Here is a 22,884-nt window from a genome sequence, read left to right on the forward strand (position 1 = left end):
AGTTGGTAGAGCTCTGAACCTGTAAACCAGAGGTTGTATATTCGATCCCCGTTATATATACCATGGATGCCAAAAAATGTTTTTGTTTAATTTCCCTGTTTTCATGGCTAATCGTGAAGTAAAAATAAAAACACAAAAATGCATATAAAAATAAGAAACTTGTATTCAAATATTTCTTGTTTCCACAAATAAAATACAAGGTCGTTATAAATTGTATATATTACTTTAACGTAACAAATATTATACATATTATATTATATTTACAAATATATTATTTATAAAAAAAAAAAGTTACTGCGTCATAATCACAAAATAAAAAACATAATTTAGTGAACACAATTTATTGAAATGTAACACCGTATTTTTGAGCAACTTGCGGTGTATGTGTAGATGCAACTGCTAATAATAATGGCACATCATTTGGATGTAAGTCTAAAGCACTTGTCAAAAATGCCATATCACAAAAATCAGTAGCCATTAATAATTCACTAAATGCAAATGATCTCAAATATATTTCACGTAATTTTTCTTCTATATGTTGTAAACACTAAAAAAAATAAATTCAATATTAGGAGGTTGCTGATTTTTTACTACAGTGTCTTCAAGAAATACATTATGAACTCCTGGGCACAAAACTTCATCTAGATATAATTATCAATTAAATTGACGTAATTACAGATACCTGTATCTCCGAGAAGAATGATCCAATGTTGACAATTTACAGCTGATTCTATAGCATATACTTTCAATTTTTTTATTTTGCTCAAAAATTATTATCTACCCGTATCGCTTGGCACCGAAAGTTGAAAAATGAGCAAAATTATTATGATATTAAAAAATGAATGCCAAGTGTAAACATTAATTTGCATAAAAACTGATTTACCATTGGTGAGCTAGTTTTTTTTGTTGGGCGAGTTCTTTAACTGCCAAAGTAAATGTAATTTCTGTGAAGCTCGTACAGAATTTGGACCCAAACATAAATAATTTGATAATTTGCCGACAATAAGTAACACTGTATCATAAGTAACAGTGTCAGATTAATCCAGCGCTGGACCTGTAGCAAATTCTATTAACGGGTGTGTTTTATCTTTTCTAGTCTTCGTAAATCAACCTCAAATAATAGCTCACAATAATCAACCAACATTTGGTTTTTCATATTTTTCTATAAGACAAACTTTCGAGAAATTGCAAAAATGACCTAATATGAGTTAACTAGTTCAATTAAACAATAGAAATTTAATTAAATTAATAAAAAGTAATGCTTTCGCAAATAACAGTTCGAAACTTTCCTAAAAGCTTTCATAAGCAAAATAAATGTTTTCATTTAAAATTTTTTTTATATTTAACATAACTTTAAATTCTTTAAATTGTCAATTGGGTCTTGGGTCCGTAGGACCCATCTTGTAAACCGTTAGAGATAGAACAAAAGTTTAAGCGTAAAAAATGTTCCTTATAAAAAAATAAACAACTTTTGTTTGAAACATTTTTTCGTAAACATCATCGCTTACCCGTGAGAACGCAAATTATGCGCAAATTGTTTAGTATGTATTATATGGAAATGTCATAATATATAGGTATATGTGTGACATGAATGTATGTGTAATGTGACAGAGAAATCAACACTGTCTATACATGGTATTTCAACAGTTAACTCAGTCAATTGTTTGTTTTCACTTGTTTGTTAATTTGAGTTCTGGTTCAGAACTTTGAATCAAGAAGGAATATCCCACTCAATTCAAAGTGGTTTTCAGTGCCCCCCCCCCGGTCAAGATACACCCCCCTCGTCTAAGATCACACTTTGCACCCCGTCCCTATACTCCTTTGTCCGTTGGTTTTATCCAAACACTGCTGATCTAAATTTATTTGGACTTAAGTTAATCTCTTGGTCAAAATCACTAATAACCAATTGTTGAATCAAAATTGATTTTGATTAAAACTGAATTTTGCAGTCAGAATCGATATTGGCTGTTTTTTCCAGTCAGAATCAATTCTGACTAGTTATGGGTAACATCTATATTGTTGGAATTTTCGTATGAAGATCATTAATTTGAAAAAAAAGTTTAGTCCAAAACTTTATGATCTACTACCCGCACCATATTGTTCTAAAATAACTTATTTTAAGTATCCCTAAAATACCTTCAATTTGATACTAAACAGATATATTATATTCAATTTTTTTTAAATTCCATAACTTTATGACAGGCATCATTTATTTTTTAAAATATAAAATGTTTTTTAAAATATAAAAATTTATCATTAGAATATACCCTTCAATAACTTTTATTTGATACCAAACACGATATATTTTGCTTAATTTTTGGTGAGTCCGCAGATTTATAAGCTTGGCAAGAACGCCATTTTTTTTTTTCTTAAAAAAAAAATTACATAGCTTTTAATATCTGTGAACGCTATTTTTTTTCTTAAAAAAAAAAAAAAAATACATAGCTTTTAATATCTGTGCTTTCGAAACTTATCCAACGGTACAATTTACATTGAAATCTTTTAACTTGTTTAGACACAGCAAGAGAACACACCCATAAACATAGATAGACTGCTAAACACAAAAAGTTTCTTTTTTTTTTTTTGGGTATAGTCGAGAAAAAAAAGGAAGAATCGGTTTTAAGATGTTCCATCACCCCAGAAAGTGACGATGTATTTCTTGAAGGAACTACTATGGCAAATATATATATAATATCTGGATGACCGAGCTTTGCTCGGTATTCTTAAAAAGACACAAATTTTATCACTAATAGAAGACCGTTTTAAATGTCTCCACACAAATACCAATTTGAATGTCCCGGTAATGTATTTTATTAACTACGATATACACCAATAGATGTCAGGAAGAGTTATAATTTGCATTGTATTTCATTAACTACGATATACACCAATAGATGTCAGCAAGAGTCCTATTTTGCACTTTGTTTCAGTTTTTCCTGAAAACATAGGTAAAACGAAATTTTCTAAAAATGAAACCTAGCTAGATCGATTTTTCGCCCCAAAAAACCCATGTAAACTCAATTTCATGAAAATCGTTGGAGCCATTTCCAAGATCGTAAATATATATATATATATATATATACAAGAATTGCTCGTTTAAATATATAAGATATATATATATATTTTTAAAAACTATATCAAGTTAATTGATATACTTACAAATTGAGGAGAAACTCGCAATTTCCAAAGTTCTTGAAAAGATTCTAGCATATCACCAACCAATTGTGAAGAAGATACCGGAGTGCCAACTAATGATGAATTTTGAACCTGAGGTAAACCAGTTAAACCACTTACGGTTGTTGACGAACTTGAAATTAATTGTACTTTCCTAAGAAAAATAATACTAACTAAGCGTCTTTATTTGCACAAAAATTGAAATTTAGGCTCTTTATAACAGTAAAATTTAAGTTCAGGTATATATACAGATTTATATTCTTATAAAGAGTAAGTTTTTTTTATTTAATTTCTGATAATGTAAAGGAGTAAAAGAAAACTTTAAATTGCAAAGTTTAAATTCTATATTACAAAGTTTATTATTACTCCAAGAAAATTGGAGGTTTATTTCGAGAAATTGGGGTTCTGAAAAAAGTATTTGTATAGATTAAAAAACAAAGCAAATCCTTTTTATGTGTAGATTAATAAAACAAGAAACTCACACTCTCTAAAAGTGGTGGAATCCTTCTGAAAAATGAAATCTTTTTTAAAAGTAAGTACCGTCCTTACTTTCTATACATGCTTTAAAGATGAGGTTTTTGTAATCAACGTCCTTTAAATTCGACATTCAGGAAGAAATCGATATAATATAATTTTCTAGTCGCTAGCCCCCATCCTCCATTTTATTGGGACGGGGGTATTTAAAATAATATTTTTCGATTAATGTTAAACTTAAAAAGCATTAAATTCAAAAACGATATCATTATAGCCTGCATAAAAGGGATATTTTTGGAGAGTTTTTTCCATTTTCAGAGGCTATTATTTTAAAAATCCCCGTCCCCCTAAAACGAAGGAGAGAGGCTAGATAGAAATTAGATTCTTTCGATTTCTCCCTGAATGTCGAAATTAAATGACGTTGATTACAAAAACCTCATCTTTAAAGCAAGCATAGAAAGTAAGAACGATACTTTCAAAAAAGGTTTCCATTTTTCAGAAGGGTTCCGCCATTTTTTGATAGCGTGAGTTTATTTTTTTAATCTACATATAAAAAGGGTTTGCTTTGTTTTTTACAAGCATAAAACTCACCAGTTATCCATATCAGCTAATATGCAAATAGCTTCCGAAATAGGTTGATCAATTGGACTATGACGCACAGTTAATGCTAAATCACGCTTTAAAGCACAACTCCATACCGAAATTGGTTCAGTGATACCTTGTAAAATTACTCCTGGCATGTATTGTTCATTTATCTTTTCAATTCGTAATAATGATGATTTGTAGCCAGCTGGTGGAAAGTTTTGAGATAATGGAATATCTAAAGATCTAAAAAAAAAAACATTTTTATCAGTATTTATGTTAAAATTGTTAGGGAAAAAATCATTGAATAATTTAAATCAAAAGTCAATAAGAAGTTTTTCGGACGAGGAATTTCAGGGCAATTTTTTTAAATTTTTGTCCCCACTACCGTATTCAAACATCCTTAATTAGTCGGGCACAACGCGTGTTTTTTGTTGTCAATAATTTATTAAGGTTTTAACTTTTAATATTTTCTTCTTTTTTTTTTTCAATTTCCACAGACTTGTTTTGGAGAAATCTATGAAAACATATCATCCATCTAACGTTTTACTATAAAACCAATGTTAAATATGCCTACTTTTGAAGTCATTTATTTATTTAAATAATCGAGGAACCCCCTAAAATTTTCAGAATTGATTTAAGCTTAGTCCAACTTCATATAAAAAAATCAAGCCTTTTACCCAAAATGGCCCCGGCGCTCGTACACCCATAAACATTTTTAATAACTTAAAATTTATTTTAAATACCAAACGATTTTAATTTTAAGTAAATTAATGAATCGATATTATATTTTGATTCATAACTTAAAGCCCCACTTCATGGTTCCACGTCAAATATTTAATATTTAATTAAATATTCTCAATATTTAATTAAAAAATAGTTAAAAACTAAAATAATTTTTTTAAGTGCTTGGTTTTTGTAGAACAGTTTAGTTATAATAAATGTATTACATTTAATAAATAAGAAACTTACCTAGATAAAGGTAATGACACCATTTTTAATTTCATCGTTTTAATTTGATTATAAATTTTAACTTCTTCATTATCTGAATCATTTTCTTCCAAAGGATGTGTTTTTACTTGGGTTATAGTTTTCTTTCCATTATCATTGTTGATCTTTGCACCATTTTCTGTTTCAGGCGCATGTAGTCTATATTTAAAATTTTTATTCCTTTTGTAATTATTTTTGGTAACAGGTAGAGAATCGACACCATTTTCATTAACAACAAACGTATTATTTAACGTTTTTCTTTGAAATGTATGCTGTGTTAAATTTGAATGAACTTTTTCTTCGGCATAAAAATATTTGGTACTAGCTTGAGGTAATAAATCACTTGTAGATTCTAATTCAGAAGCATTTGATGGTGTTTGTAAAACAATTTCTTCAGATTCACCTATACAATCTTTAAAACCACATTGACATTCGGAAGTTTCAGGGAAATTAATTTTTGAAATTTCAACATTGGTTGGTGATAATTCGTCATCACTAAATTTTTTATCCAAGAAAGAAATATTCCCAATTTCTAAATTTTTACTTTTCATGTAATTGGTTGCAATTTGTGGATATTGTTCGAAATTAAATTTTACCCCTGAATGTTTTTTAAACCTTTGATGGCATGGACTGTTTGGTGGACACTTTGATTGGAACGATTCAGAAGATGATGATGATGGAAAAGATGGAGGTGGAGCACTTTGGGATCGTTTAAGTGCATGCGATGTTTCACTTGATTTTTCTTCGATTATTTTTGGTTTGATATCAACTAATTTTTCGTTTTCACCCAAAACAAATACGACATTTTCATCGTCAGTCTTATTATTAAAATCATTTTTTGAAGTTTTTTCAACATTTTCATGAATTGATTCAAAATTATTGATAATTCTTTTTGATAAATTATGATAATTAAAAGAAGTTTCATCCGCACTACTAAAAGATGAATGAGTTTTCGTCCTTTTTAAATTACTACGCGATTTATTTGTTAAAGTTTCACAACTATCACAATTATTTTCAACACTTTTATTAAATAATTTATTTTTACAGTAATTACAAATAATTTCTAAATCAGTTTTTGTCACTTCACTAATTGATAATATTTTCATACACTCATCACAATAATAATTCTTGGTGGTAAATAATTGGTCTTTTTTAGAATATGAAGAACATAAATCTTTAGTACTTAAATTTTTCATTTCATATAAATTGTCTTCAGCGTTATCAACAACATTTGTTTTATTAATCACCTGTTTAGTCTTTAAATCGTCTACATTATTATTAACTATTTTAATATTTTTATTACTATTTCTATTAATATTGTTCAGTCTTTGTAATGTTTCATTAAAAATTTCTTCTTCCTTATCATTTTCTACACGTACTTCATTTTTTCTTAATATAGAACTAAACCTGTATCAAACAAATAAATAATATATGTAGTTGAAGAATAATAATAGAGCAGGCACTTGATACAGTTGAGTGTGCAAAATTCCAGGATCGCATTTTGTCAACTGATTCTTGTTCATAAACGCTTATAGATTAATATTCCGGAAGTTGCCAGAAATCCTATTCGTCCATTTTTTATATATTATACTTCCCCCTCTTCAGAAACAGATAAATGTCAATTTTTTAATCAAATAAAACTACCCGAGATTTTTTGGGTAATTTTACGTCAAAAAAGCTCCTTGTGATTTTTTCCTAAAGTTCACCGTTTTTGAGGGAAAGATGATTTTAAGATTTTAAAAAGCTCAAAAATTTAATTTATTTGCATTAATCTTCAGCTTTGAAAATAACCTTTCTGGAGTTTTTCCAAACATTAAACTGTTTGAAACTCAAAAACTATACAAAAAACTCGAGTAACTTGATTTGGTTCAAAAAATTGACATTTATCTGTTTCTGGGGAGGGGGAGGGATATACAAAACATCCGGAATATTAATATATAAGCTTTTCTGAACAAAAATCAATTGATAAAATGCAGCCTTCGGATTTTCCACTTTCAACTCTATCTAGCGCCTGCTCTATAAGACTCAAAAAATTAGCAAAAAACAAGCAGTTTGGTGTTGGTAATTGTTGTGTAGCCCTTCCAGTTTATTGTATATTAAAAATTTCTTAGATTAAATTAGATCTGAGTTAATCTTAGAAAATATCTCTTCTCACTTGAATGGAACTCAGTCAAACCTAAGTGATGGTTTGTTTTGAGAGAAAGATTTTCGCATTCACATAGAATACGTACTTCGGTTTACTTCTCTTTATAACATAATCTGCAGAGATCGTTCCCGGCGGTATTCATTTTGTGTATATCTTTTATTTTAGTTTTTATTGTATATAGTGTTTGTAGAGCTCGAAATAGTGTACATAGAGCACGAAAGAGTAAAGATATATGTATAGAATCAAATCAGCAAATAATAAATAAAATCTTACCTGGTAAAATATGACAAAATGTATAAAACATCGATCATGTATTTATCTGTTTTTCCAACAACAACCGTTTGTGCAAATTTTGATGGACATCCAATAGCACCACTCATTTCACTAAGCTGGGTCCACAAAGCACTACACGGTGGTAAAATTTCTTCATTTAAATCATTACGACTACTGAATGATAGAATCCAACCCAAGTGATGGGTAAGTACTGCAGTAATTAATGCGCTAAAGAAACTGAAATATAAACGAAATGTATAATTTTTGGTATTTTTTATAATTTCTAATTTTTAATTAACTTCTCTATTGACTATGTTGCTCATTTACGAACTCAAACTCACTTTTTACGTCCTGAGCACGCTATATAAATTTCGGCTTGATATATCGTTTCGTTTCGAGTTATCGTGTTGACGGACGGATAGACAGACGGACAAACGGAAATGGACTAATTAAGTGACTTTATGAACACCTATACCAAAATTTTGTTCGTATCATCAATATTTTTAGGTGTTACAAACTTGGGGCTAAAATTAGTATATTTTGATATATATTTCATCGATACAAGGAGAAAAAATTGGGAGGAACTAGGCCAAAAAAGGTTGGCCAAATCATAGGATTTAACACAGTTGGATTTTTTACTATATAGGATTTTATGAAATCTGAGGTTTTTATGCCAAGAAGCTCACCCACGCCCAGAGTGAGGAAATTAAGAGAAACACAACGAAATTCACACACATTTATGCAACCTGTGTTTTCTATCAAAATTATTTCTTACGTTAATTTTGAGACGCTCTTTACAAACAATATGGTGATAATTTTTTTAAATTAAAATTTATATTATGAATGAATGAATTATTTGGCTATATGAGAATAATACTTACAAGTTAGTATCCTTATTATCTAATAATTTTAACAAATCACAAAAAACTCGAACAAGTTTTTCAATTTCAGTTTCATTACGCGTTAAAATTGTTAAATCAGTCTTAAAAAACATTTTCCAAAATAGATCACTTTTATTGTTTGTTGGCGAAGTTGAATTCAATAAGTCATTTTTATTATTCATTTCATCATTACTAGATGTTGAACTACAGCTTAAGTCATTTGTAAATGATAGACCATCTTGGTACCAAAAAAATGGAAATGGTGGCATTGTTAATACACTTTTATTTATCGAATTCATTAGCAATTGTATTGATGTTGCAGCTTCTTTACTTCCATCCATCATTATTGGAATAAATGATGTTTTACGCCACCAATATGCTCTTTGAACACAATCTCGTAGCCTCCACATAATTGTATCCAAAATAGGCATGTGTTCCAACAAATATAATTCTAATTCTCTATAATTAAAAAAAACACAATAATTAATTAATGGTTAGTTATTGTAGTTCAATAAATAAAACAAAGGGGTCTACGAAAATCTATAGCTCTGGCCGAAATGTATATGAGGATATAAACCGTGGGACAGAAAAAGTGCTTTGTTAAATGATTAATAAAGGGTGATTGGGCGACTCGGTGATACATCGGTATGCAGGGAGAAGTACGCCACAAGATCGTGTACTTTCACCCCTTAAATGGAACATCGCGCTAAATGAGCTTCTCATAAAACTAAAAGGCACGGGATGCAAGACAACTGCGTATGCGGACAAGGTAGCGATTGATGCTTAAAGGAAATTTCCTGATACTTAAAAAAACATGATAGAATCTGCACTTAAAGTTCTAAAACGCTGGTGCTCCAGCTCTAGCCTTGGGATGAACCCGGACAATACAAAGTTGGAACCCGGATGGTGAGGGGGGTCAACTGTAAACTATCAGAGAAAGTCGAATATCTACGCATCATCCTGGGCCTAAGCTACCATGGAGACCCAACGTCTTGTAAAGGTCCCGAAAGGCAACTGTGGCACTGGACACCTGTAAAGGGCAATAGTAAAACAGTGGGGCTTACATTCCCAAATAATTCACTGGCTATACAGCACTAGAAAAGGGAATCCATCAAAAAGTACTGGGTAAATTCCAACGGTTAGTATCCATACTAATACAGTTTACGGGCAACACTATTGAATCACTTAAATTAATTCTGCATCTCCTTGGAAGGAAATGTCAACTGACCTCTTTGGAGAGAAATGCGCAGCAGGTGCGGCTTTTATGTTAAATCTGGCCCCACTCTGGACTGTGACGCATTACGGTCATGCTCGGTATCTTACGAAGGTACTCACTTCCAAGATGTAATTAAAATTTCCTCCCGCTACCCCACAACACATTATTGCTCATTTAGTAATTGAAGACGTAACTCTGAAGAGTATATGAGTCTCGTATGCAGCTGGAGTCATAATACACCAGAAATGAGCTAATTAAAAATTTTATGGCTACAGCTAGTTGCATCCATATGAGACGACCCAGATACTCTTCAGAGAGCTACGTCTTCAATCCCTAGGAGATCAATAAATTTCTTATGAGGTTTGTGGGAGCAATTCAAAAATTTTTAATTAATAAAACATTAAACTATGTAACGGGCACAGTTTTCTATTAATTATACAAATAATTAATCCTATGTATGGCCTGCCATTTTATGATATGTCATATATTAGTAAAGGCTGTGCCGTTGCATTTACCATAACAACGTAATTTGTATAAATTTTAATTCCTATTAATAATGATTACTTTGAAGTCGTATTTATTATTGGTTAAATTTAATAGTGTTCATAACTCCTTAACTATTGGGTTTTGGATAAAAGTATATAAGGCACTTTCGACTTAAAATTGTCCAAAGAATACGCCTTTAAGTTATGTTCATCGAGTTACTGGACACCCTGTACATACAGTTCAGTTCAGATCATACCCTCCGTTATACAAACGTCATTGTAGCCTCTTTATTTAATGATATTTTTTGGGCATTTCTTGAGTTTGACAAAACCTCAATTTGTACTAAAAATTTCAAGATCCCTTACATAACTTAGCAATGATTTTGAAATTGTGTTAGATCAAATCAAATTGAAATTTTTTTTAGAAAAAAAGATTATTTTCAATAAATAATACTTACTTTTCTTGTGCTAATGTTAATTCAATGATGACAGCTAAACCTAATTTGACCCTAGTCGAACAGCTATTACTTAAAGATTCTTCAGTACTTGAACTATTACGTCTATAAAAATCATTTATGGAATTTGTTGCATTCGCATTTTCATTATATGAACCGGAATGTTGTGTAGATGAGTATGAATTCCCACATACTGGTCCTGAATTCGTATTACTATGATATGAAGATGATGGCCAATAATCTAAGGATGTAGTTAAATTTCTAAATGTACGACGATTTATACTTATAGAATTAGAAAATTTATCTAGAAGAAACAAGAAATTAATTTATTAAAATTATATCGGGTACAATTTTTACAATCATAATATGCTTTCTATTCGTGACTCTTAGGATTCATAATTAGACAGCTCCAAGGCCCAAGCTAGGTTAAAGGACGTCTAATTGATCAAGAGATCAAGAAAAGTTTGAGCTTAGTGAGCAGGCTAAGCGGGCCTAAGCTTAGTACAGCTATTAATGAATTGGAGCTGCATGTGAAGGTCGTTTAATTGACCTGGCGTAAGGCCGTTTAATTGACGAAGATATGAAAGTAAAGTTTGTGTTGATCGGGCGCCCCTAAGCAGGGCCCAGCATAGTATAGCTATTAATTAATTGGAACATACAGGTCAATTAAGATTAATAATAGCTGATCAATAGCTATATTCAAATAAAATGTAGGTGAAACGAAGTTCACCAGGTCAGCTAGATTATAATAAATTTTAATCCAGTATCCCTAGTTTTTAATAGTGTCGGATTAATGAGATTCTACTTTATTTTTATTTGTTTTTTATTTTGAATTAAAAGTTTAAATTTTTTAGAATTTATAAATTTTGACTAATTATACTTGACTTTTTTAATGACCAACTATACGAAAAATTCGTAGTGTCTTTCTAGCGACAGAAGTTTAAAAAAAAAAACTAAGCACACATTTTTATTGATTTTTGGGCAAATTTTATTGATTTTTTTTAAAGCTCTAAAATATAATATAAATACTTATATTTTACAATCTTACAAGTGACCAATTTTTAACGTTTCACTCCCTTATTTAATGCCTCTATCAAAAATTTAGTTTAATCGGAAAAGGACATAAAACAGTTTGATTTATTTAATAACTCTCTAAAAATTCTTTATGTATTGCTTGGTATTAAAATTCACAAATATTTGTTTGTTAAAATAAAAACATTTGTGAAATATTCACTTGAAAATTTAAATAAAAATTTTCAATTTTTTTAAAAGCCTGTCCACATTGTCACGCGCAATGGCGTGTGCAAAAATAAATGATCATATTTTAAAACTGAAGGATAAAATTTTTAATTACGCGCAATTTCATTTGAGATTGAAACTCTTAAAAATGAGTTTGCCTGTAGCTGCTGTAACTTTCATTAAAAATAAATTTTATCCATTTCTTGATATAAATATCTGCTGGTACTTTCATAAAATAAACACAAAATTAACTTACCATTTAAATTAGCATCAAGCGACATAAATGATGGTGGACCCATACTAGAGGCACTACTACCTGCCGATTGTTCTATTCCAGAATCTGATTCCATTGTATCTATTCGAGGAACATCTAATGGCCAACTTTTTTGTCCTATTTACAAAAAAAAAGACAAACGTTGTATTTTATATCGTTTAAAATTCTTTCCAGTCTGAATGACTTTTCTCGAATCAAAATTGTATATAGTAAAATAACTTGTATTAGAAAAAAAGCTAGGTTGTTAATTGAACGGCTAATTAAGTTAGTTGGCTGCGACATATTTATCTATCTACCTTCAGTCAATACATATATATCACCAAACCCTGAATCGGCCAAAGCCCATTTTAATTACAAGTGAGTTTTATATTGAGTTAGATTAGTTTTAGGTCCTTGAAATTATAATCGTTAAAATGTACTAAAAAAAAGGGCCAAAAGGATTTTTTTTTGACTGGCTGAGAGTTTTGGCTGTATTTAAAAAAATATTACATTTGACGAAATTTATTAATTGTTTCTTACCGCATTTTAAAGAATCTGTAGTGGTTGTACATGTTGTAGATGACAAATCACTAGTCGTCGAACTTAGTAAACTAGATGGTTTGGTATTTCGGTTTGTAATACTAGGACGTTGATTAGTTCGAACAGGTGGACAAAAAATATGAGTACACATTATACTTTTTGTTGAATCTGAAATTTTAACAAAACGTTAATAATTTGAATAAAAATTATAGACTGGACTCTAATAATATTGCATGTATCGATACTTGTATTTAGTACTGATTTATATTGTATATAAATGGTATATTTTGTATATACCAAACATACATCAAAAAATTTGTATTAAGGAGGTCACAAACACCGCGACACGAGATTTTTATGTATTATAAGATAAATTTACAAAGTACTACTAAAAACTATCGATACTGGTAAAAATTATATCAATGATGATATAAATGGACTCTTAATTATAAGCATTATCAATTTAAAAAATAATAAAATATACAAACCAGTATTTGATCGAAGTGAATGAATTTTTAAACATGTACCACGGAATGTTAAAGCAGCACTGCCAAATATCATTTCGCCCAGCATGTTGATATCACCGTTAGGACGATTAATCTGCAAAATAAATTAAAAAATTTAATTTAACAAATACAAAAAGTAATCAACATTTTTATACTCTGCAGGTATTAAATTAGTAGTATATCAAATTTTCTATAAAGTTTGTAACCCTTAGAAATGTTGATGGTAGAATAATCAAAATTTTGATAAAGTTGTTCACAAAATCACATGTGTTCTAGACTTAAAAGATGGAAAGATTTTTTGAATTCATAAACCAGCAAAATCGGTCAGTTTTTACATGGGTTCATCAATCGGCTCGTCTTTTGAGCTCAAAAATCAGCCTTTTAAAAATGAAACAGCTTTTTTTTTTATAAACATTTTTTCATAAACTCTATAGATTCACGACAATTTCAGCTGGAGATTAGTACACATTAATTGAATTTTGTGTAATTTGAAAAATTTTATATTTTTAATAAAAGTTGATATTTTATAAAGAATAACTTTCTAATTTAAAAACTTCTTCTAGCTCGTATAAATAATGATCAAGAGCTGATTAAGTCAAATTCAAGATCACTGTGTCGAGAATCAGTTTAACTCCAATCCCTTTAATGTGATTTATTTTATTTCACCATAGAAATTAAAAATTATTTCTTAATGCTTTTTGAGTTTTTTTGTTTGTTATTTGACCCTGATGATCTTTAAATATCATTAAAAAAAGGCAAGTACCTATCTATCTAAACGTTAAATTTTCAAAAACAGAAGTTCCTATTTAAAAAATTCAACTTGCTCTTGAAATAACTCAAGGTTAAGTTCAAGATCAATTTTAAAGTTATCGTTAGATGGCACCGTCCTAGTTCAACAACTTTTGTTGAGTTATTTAGGTGGATACATTAAAATGGCCCACCGTGTAAATGAATTTTTTCATCACAGATATAAAACATAAAGGTGATTATAAATAAATAGTAGAATAATCAATAAACAGTAAATATTGAAATCTAGAAATTTCTTAGATAGAATATGCTTGTAGGGCATTAAAACAATAGAACAATAGCAGTGTAAGGCGTGTCCAACGTGGACCACTGTCTGCATCTGACAGTCCGAGGGAATTCGCGTCTTGAAGAATGTGACGAAAAAATCTATTCTGTGATGTTTGTGTTTCATTCTACTTTAACTGTCACTGTCAATTCATAGAAAAGTGAATGGATTGAATTATCAACTCTATTGTAATTCTAGCCTGCTTTGATAAATGTCGCCACTAATGCCGCAAAACAAGAATTTGGCAAGATTTGCGTTTAGTTAGTTTTTTTGTTTTGTTGATTTTTTTCCAATTTAAGTTTTATAATTCTCTACAATAACTCAAACAAAATTTTGTTCTTTTTAAACGATGTAAATATGAACCCAAGACGTTCAATAAAACATGTACATGAATCCGCGCTCATTTTTATTCAGTCCAGCAATATTTGCTAGTATTGTGTTATCGTCACGGGAAATTCCTGCCTGTCAAAATTGGAGATGCCCCATATCAGGCGAGAAATATGTTTAATTCGTCGCTCGTCCATCACTTTCTTTTGATTATCGATAATTTTTTTTAATGAAAATTCTAGTAATGCGCCAAATATGAAATTTAGCTCTTGCCCCACTACTGAAATAAAATTATAAATAAAAATACAGTCTGGAAAATTCTAAACGGGAGATATAAGAACAGGCTTAAAGTCGGTAAAATCAGTTCTGTGCAGTATAGTATATTGTGAAGCTTTCTGGTAATCGATAAAGAAAAGTGAAATTGTGAAATAAATGGTTCAGTTGTGAATTGTAAAATAAATTAAAAAATTTTTTTTAATTTCAAATTTCTAAAATTTGTTTCAATTAAGAGACAAACTTTTGAAAACTTACTAATTTTGTGGGTTTTTTTTTTTTGCAATATTTTAAGTTTGTTATGAGATAAGAAAACTCAGGTCTATTGAGCCAATAATATCTGCAGCAACTAAAAGATGCCTCTTTTAACTATAACAACCTTTTAAGGGTCTTTTTTCCAAAAACATTTCGCTAATAAATATTCAGCTGAGTTAATTATAGGGGATTGCTCCGTGTATATCTTAGAAAACAAATTATTATGGTTAGGTTATATTGGCTGTCCACGAAGGACACACTTAGGCTATAGAGCCCATTGTGATACCATATATGTGTTTTACCACCTTTCCGCTGATACTTTCATTTATCAGTTCCTCAATGTCAGAGGCTGAGTGCACCTCCTTCATGCATATACCATGCACTACACCAGCCCATCACAGCTATTCATTTAATTAATTTTTGTTGCGACGGCGGGAATCGAACCCGCTACTTTAAGCATACCGCGGACGGAATTTGTTACGCCTTAACTGAGCTAATAAGGCGACTACTTTGTTTAGTACAAATTCTTATAGTAAAAAAAGATTTAGACTTCAAATTTTACTACAATTTAGAATCTTATGATTCTTTCAATCTGATGATTAATTATTCTTAACAAGAAATTCTCATTGGTTTACGCAGCTCTTACGTAACGAATTTGTTTTGAATGACATTGTATACAACAAATTTTACTTTAGAGATTTGCGTCATTGAATCTAATTATTTCGCAAAACATCAAAATATTATTTGAAAAAGTACTTTGATCACACGCGAATTTGTAAACGTCTAATCACTCTAATAATACTCATACTCATAATGTTAAAATTTAATGGATATAAGCCAAAATTTGTAGACTTTCATTGACGTACATTTTATTTTTCATCAATTAAAATGTTATTAATTAATTAGACTTAATACTATAAACGTACTTTGAATCTTAGAGTAATTAATACGAAAGATTTACAAACGCACTCAGTATACAATTTACTATGCTATATTATTATGCAACATGAAAACAACTTTGACCCGGTTTTTAAAGTTTGTGAGAACATTTTTTGACTTTACATAATCAAAAATTAATACATTTCATCGAATTATGCAAAAAATCATTTTTGCAAAAACATCTATATAATCGTCAATTTCTGATCTACGATTTCAAATTGTTAAGAAATTTACTCAAAACATAAATTAACGAAAAAGCTGTTGATAGAGTTCCTCCCATTTTATTTTCAAAGAAAATCGAAACGATATTGTATATTGTATAATACGAATTTTAAACTTTAAGCATATTTTCCCTAAAATTGAATATTTTGTGTGACGGATAACATAGCCTAAAATATTTACTTATTCGTTTTCAAATTTGATTTATAATCACTTGCCTCATCGATAACCTGTTGAAACTTTGTAATAAAGCGGCAATCAAACTATTTTTTAAAAGTTAATAGATGATCATATCGCAAATAACGGAATCACGAAATTTATTCACATGTAAGTGGGTTGTCTAACTATTTCAACCGATTTGGCTTGCCCACCTATTATTTTCCTAAAAATCACTTTGAAGATTATACTTTCGCGTAAAAATCGTCCGGTTACTGATAAGCAAGCCCGGTATTCTAAAAAACAAAACAAAAAAAGAGTTGCCAAACTTTTCCGACGAAATTGGCCTGGCAAGCAATTTTTTTTTTTTTTTTTTGAAAACGTAGATTGGAAGCTATAATTTCACGTGAAAATTATCCGGTTACCTCATGAGCCAAGTGAGTATACCAATTTTGCATTGAAAATTTGTAACTATTCGTAAATTGGTGTCTTGAACAAATTCGAGTCATAAAATGGCAAGAAATAATATTAAACGAAAAGAACTGTGGGGACGGACAAATCAACACCTCCCCGTAAGTAGCTGCATAACGTAATGGCCTAGGAATAATCAAGAAATTCCAACAGCACATGTGGTAACGTACATTTTGTCACAGCAATTAACTACATTTTTTTCGATAAAATGTACGGTTTTCAAGTAATAAAAAACAAACTTTTTAATTTTTGACCGGAGTTGAGAAAAATACTAATCCTTAAAAATAGTGTACATCTTTCGCCGAAAACTTTCCTACTTAAAAATACAAAACAAAGTTAAATAAACGTATGAACTTACAAAATTAGTTTGTTATTTTAAAGAATATGAAATAAACGCAATTTGTTTGAAAAAAATGGAGAACAATATTTGTTAGATTCAGCTCGTTTTTCTCCATTGAATGGAACGACAAAAGATGTATCATATATGTAAAAAGTACAAATAATTTACGTTTCAATATCATTGAAAAACCACTTTTTTTAAATGAAGACAACATACTATGAAATTTTAAGTTTTTAAACTTGTCTTCTATTAAGCATGTTACTTTCCATTTTCACTTACTTACAAAATTTAGGATAGGTCAGTTGTACAGACATAAGTGTCCCAAATTAAAATAAAAACATGTATTTTAATGTTTTATATAATTCATTAGCAAAATTTTTTGTTGCCAAGAATTATTACGTGAACCTATTTTATATCCGTATGTATGGTATGCAATATACAAAATTTATGTTAAATATTATATATCTATGCGAGCCAACGAGGTTATATATAAACATAGAGGCTTAAAAGCATAGGAAATGCAATAAGCGAATTATTGACCGCTAAAAGAGACCGAAAACAGGGACCGTCTTCCCTCTTTGTCTCGCAGCCTGACAAAGCGCGAATATTAATATTTTGAATTATTGTATAAACACGTGCATACCTGTGTATTTCATAAAGGTAATATAAGACAGACGAAGGCAGCTATACGCGTACTTTTTTTAGGTCTCTCTCTATAACGATCAACCAATGGATGGCCACATTACGGTTCTATGTTATTAATTCTATGATACGAGCTAACATACATAGTTATTTTTTTCTATCGCTAGATAGTTTTTCTTAGCATTAAAGTCCTTAAGCGTCCAATTTATAATACAGCTATATTTATGTACTTAAAATATAAATGAAATGTTTCAAAAATTTTATTTATAATCTGTTCCTTAAACACACATATTCGCTTAAAAGATTTTGTTTGTGAGAGATTTTTTTTCGGAGTGATTGACAATATAATATCTTAACGATTTAGAAGAGCAATGTATTCACTTACATTATCAACTCAAGATGAGAGTATGCATCTACAAAATATATGCAATTGATTACCCTAAAGTAGACATTGCTCTCTGCATTTTTTCAAGCATCTCAACACAAATAGTTCGGGAGAAAGGACTTTTTCTTCTCTAAAAAGAGTATAAAGTTATTGATGTGCAAATAAGAGCCAAGGTTGGCTTAATGTCCGTACATTATTGTTTATTGAAGGTCATTTAGTGCAAGAAATTGATGGATTAATAGATGTGAAGAAATGTACATCATAAGTGGTAAAAGGGCGCCATGTCAGAAGGGGCTTAAGACACTGTTAATGAGTGAGTGATATTCCTTTTCCTTTTTCTTTAGAATGTACGTACGGATGTATGCAGTGAGTATACATATATACGGATGCATACCAGCCCCGTTTTTTAAGATAGTAATCAGAAATTTATTCTTTAACCCAAATGAATAAGCGTCAGTCTAGCAAAAACATAAAAAACTTGTATGACACGTCATTTGAAAAATGTTGAAAATAGTTCGACAATGGGGAATGTCTTTAAATAGTTTTGCTGTAGTATTTTCAATAAAACAAAATATTAAAATTTTCTTTAATTGTTATTTTAGACTAAATATGAACATTCTTTAAAATTCTTATCAGCAAATTTACGGATAGTATTTAAAACAAAAAATAAAATATTTTATTTTTGACTCAATTGTTAATTTAGACTAAAAATGAGATTCTTGAAAACTCTTATCGGCATCTTTACGAATAGTATTTACAGCAACAACAAAAATTTTATTGCTGCTTTATATGCCAAATTTATCGCGGCGCCACTAAGGAGTGGAACTTGACAATTACAAAAACTATTTTCAAACTATTTTCAACTAGGCATCATAAGGAACAAACAAAATTAAATCGGTTTTGTTTCACTCTAGTTTCTTCGATTTATGCATATATGCAAACTTGGTTATACCAAATGAATACAGATTTATTTAAAAGTAAAAAAAAAAAAAATTCGTACCTGATAAACACTACCATTTGATGTTTCAATAAGTGTCGTTTTCGTTTGAACATCTTCATTGGCAGATGTTTTTTTATTGGAATTTTGATTTTCTTCTATTTGACTTGTGGACAATTGTCTTTGTGACAATGTATTATCTGTTGATATTTTACGAGAATTTGTTGACTGTGAAAAACTATCAATATTATTTGAGGAATTTGAATTATTTGGATGTGCTCCAATTGATGAAGCTTTAGACGCTGTTGCTGTGCCATTTACAACTAATTTTCGAACAGCCGATGAGTCAAAGAGTAACTGACGATTTTGCCATTCACATTCACGAAATAATATAATGCGCACTTGTTGATCAGAAAATGTAAAACCAGCCCAACTGAAAAAAATAATTTTTTTTAAAATATAAAACAGTTTAGTCATTTAATAATTCTATATGCCCCCTCCCACTATATTACTAATTAAAACAAGCAGAACATTAAAAATTTTTTACTTTTTACTCACAAAAATATAATTTTTTATTTATTCGAAAACAAAACATCATTAAATATCCCATTTCAATACAAATGATGTCCACTAAATGGCAATATCTATCGAGAAACTACAGAAGATTTAAGCTACATATGACTTGGTACTACATCTTACCACATTATTACATCTTTCCATTAGTACTTATATAGTCTATACTTGATGCGTTTTATCGAGGCCAACTTTTTATACCACGCATATATGTAATATGCAAGGTATACTAAGTTTAGTTCCAAGTTTGTAACGCTTAATAACGGTGTTCATACAATCACCTAATTAATCCATTTCCGGTTGCCCGTCCGTCCGCCTGTGGACACGATAACTCAAAAACGAAAAAAGATATTGAGCTGAAATTTTTACAACGTACTCAGGACGTAAAAAGTAAGGTTGAGTTCGTAAATGAGCATCATAGGTCAATTGGGTCTTGGGTCCGTAGGACCCATCTTGTAAACCGTTAGAGATAGAACAAAAGTTTAAGCGTAAAAAATGTTCCTTATCAAAAAATAAACAACTTTTGTTTGAAACTTTTTTTCGTAAACATCACTGTTTACCCGTGAGGGCGCCAATTAGGCTGAAATTTTATAGTATGTAATAGGTTGGCTGATAAGTCCCCGGTCTGACACATAGATGGCGTCGCTAGTATTAAATGCATATTATTTTTATATAGTACCAACCTTCAAATGATTCGTGTCAAAATTTGACGTCTGTAAGTCAATTAGTTTGTGAGATAGAGCGTCTTTTGTGAAGCAACTTTTGTTATTGTGAAAAAAATGGAAAAAAAGGAATTTCGTGTTTTGATAAAATACTGTTTTCTGAAGGGAAAAAATACAGTGGAAGCAAAAACTTGGCTTGATAATGAGTTTCCGGACTCTGTATTTTTTCCCTTCAGAAAACAGTATTTTATCAAAACACGAAATTCCATTTTTTCCATTTTTTTCACAATAACAAAAGTTGCTTCACAAAAGACGCTCTATCTCACAAACTAATTGACTTACAGACGTCAAATTTTGACACGAATCATTTGAAGGTTGGTACTATATAAAAATAATATGCATTTAATACTAGCGACGCCATCTATGTGTCAGACCGGGGACTTATCAGTCAACCTGTTACTATACTTGAATATCAGATATGTATGTGTCACATGTATGTATTTGTTATGCGATAAAGAAATCAATACTGACTATGCATGGTATTTCAACAATTAACTCAGTCAATTGTTTGTTTTCACTTTTTTAACTTTAAAGTATGTTTTCGAGCCTAATAGTACAATTTAATAGATTCAAATTTATATTTTTGCTAATATAAATAATTTTAAATCAGAATTAAAAAATCAAACTATTTAAATTAAACTATGTGCTTTAAAAATATACTTTGTTTTTGGTGAAATATAGAATTAATAATGGTGGTAAAAATACGTGTGATAGCTCGTTGGATTTGGAATGATGTCAGGAAAAAGTGCCAGAAGCATTTTTCACCACTAATGAAAAATTAATTAAATTTCATTAAAAATGAAAAAAAGGGGTATTTCGTGCATAGGGTAGCGGGTTCGATTCCCGCCGTCGCAACAAAAATTAATATAATAAATAGTTGTGATGGGCTGGTATAGTGCTCTGAAATTGAGGAGCTGATGAAATTATCAGCGGAAAAGGTGGTAATACACATTTGGTATCACAATGGGCTCTATAGCCTAAGTGTGCCCTTCGTGGACAGCCAATATAACCTAACCTAACCTGTGCATTATGGACAAGAGTAACGAGCTTTTATATAACCTGTATTACTTACAAAACATAAAATCGGGTACCGAAAATTGAAGTATAAAACCTAATTTGATTCTTTTGAAGCAAAGAATCAGAATCTGCTACAAAAAATAAGTAGTTCCATTGAAAAAGTTGGATCATCGTTTAGCCTGAAAGGATCTTTCAGAATATAAAACTAGACATATTTGTCACAAAAAAGATTCGTATTTTACCGGTTTTTATAATTTTAAAAAAATTCTTATAGACAATATCACGGTAACTGATCAATTTAGCCGGTAAACAACTGGTTTTCGGACTTTTTTCCTATGTCCTTATCTTGAAAAGAGACTAGATCGGTGAAAAATTTCAAATAAAAAAACGATTTCATTTTGTCTATACTTTTCATAAACCAAAGTCCAGAGGTCAGACAGTAAGCAGCTGTGCAGTCAATTCATTCAGTGCCTCTGTTTAATTCAAATCGAATTTTGACTTTTAAGCGACAACTCGAAAATTGCTATTTTTAATTTTAGATTTATTTTGACGAGGACCGCGTCGTGCCTTAATATACTCGAACCCTACATTATATTTTTAAAATAATATTGTTTACTCCATCCGACCTATAACAAAATTTTATGTCTTGTGATCAGCTAAAAGCATATGACCACTTACACAATCTCGCGTGCTTAGTCATGAGATAAACAACAAAAACAGTAATTAATAAATTCTATAAAATGAATTTTTCTGTACGTCTTAGCCATTTATGTTTAGCACGATGCTATGTAACAATTAATTTTATACATGAAAATGAAAATATACTTAATCCTAATTTATTTTCAAATTATCTGTCTAGAATGCATTGTTTTCTTATTGTTATCCAATTTGTTGTTGCAATTGTTTCAAAACAATTAAATAAACCAAGAAATTCAAAATTTTTTTGTAATTTAGTTAATACGCGTAGTATACGCGATGCGTACATAATGTTATTTACTTGATAAATAAAATTTTAAGATAAATAACAATCATATAAATATATTCCCTTACCCATTATCATTGTTGTTTTTAGGATTCTTCTTTTTAATAGAAAAAAATTTGTTGATAAAAGCCATTACATGTATAACATATGAATTATTTATTGAAATCAAAACGATTACATTTAATAAACACAAATTTATAAAATAACCACAATCTGTTTGATATTAAATTACTGTGAACACGAACATTTTTTTTCTTTAATAAGAATAATATAATATTATCAATGGGATTATTATTGGTAAAGAACCCCCGTTATTATAAGTATACGTAAATAAAATCACATGCTTTGAAAGTCACATGA

General features: G+C 29.8%; 2 protein-coding genes across 2 annotated transcripts; both read right to left on the minus strand.

The window, feature by feature from the left end:
* Nucleotides 1-300: 300 nt before the first annotated feature.
* On the minus strand, nucleotides 301-6,219 carry LOC123305314 (folliculin-interacting protein 1-like). Its single transcript, XM_044887001.1, has 4 exons — nucleotides 5,203-6,219; nucleotides 4,240-4,476; nucleotides 3,160-3,328; nucleotides 301-547 (listed from the first exon to the last, which is right to left on the minus strand). The coding sequence occupies exons 1-4, from the start codon at nucleotides 5,769-5,771 to the stop codon at nucleotides 341-343; spliced, it is 1,182 nt and encodes a 393-aa protein (XP_044742936.1). The 5' UTR covers nucleotides 5,772-6,219; the 3' UTR covers nucleotides 301-340.
* Nucleotides 6,220-6,234: 15 nt separating this feature from the next.
* Nucleotides 6,235-22,757, minus strand: LOC123290807 (folliculin-interacting protein 2-like). The gene is made up of 10 exons (XM_044871137.1): nucleotides 22,593-22,757; nucleotides 19,294-19,663; nucleotides 13,197-13,308; nucleotides 12,709-12,876; nucleotides 12,172-12,306; nucleotides 10,680-10,980; nucleotides 8,521-8,979; nucleotides 7,640-7,876; nucleotides 6,303-6,627; nucleotides 6,235-6,240 (listed from the first exon to the last, which is right to left on the minus strand). The coding sequence occupies exons 1-10, from the start codon at nucleotides 22,655-22,657 to the stop codon at nucleotides 6,235-6,237; spliced, it is 2,178 nt and encodes a 725-aa protein (XP_044727072.1). The 5' UTR covers nucleotides 22,658-22,757.
* Nucleotides 22,758-22,884: the final 127 nt, after the last annotated feature.

This window comes from Chrysoperla carnea, chromosome 1 (assembly GCF_905475395.1).
Source record: "Chrysoperla carnea chromosome 1, inChrCarn1.1, whole genome shotgun sequence".
Taxonomy (NCBI): Eukaryota; Metazoa; Arthropoda; class Insecta; order Neuroptera; family Chrysopidae; genus Chrysoperla; species Chrysoperla carnea.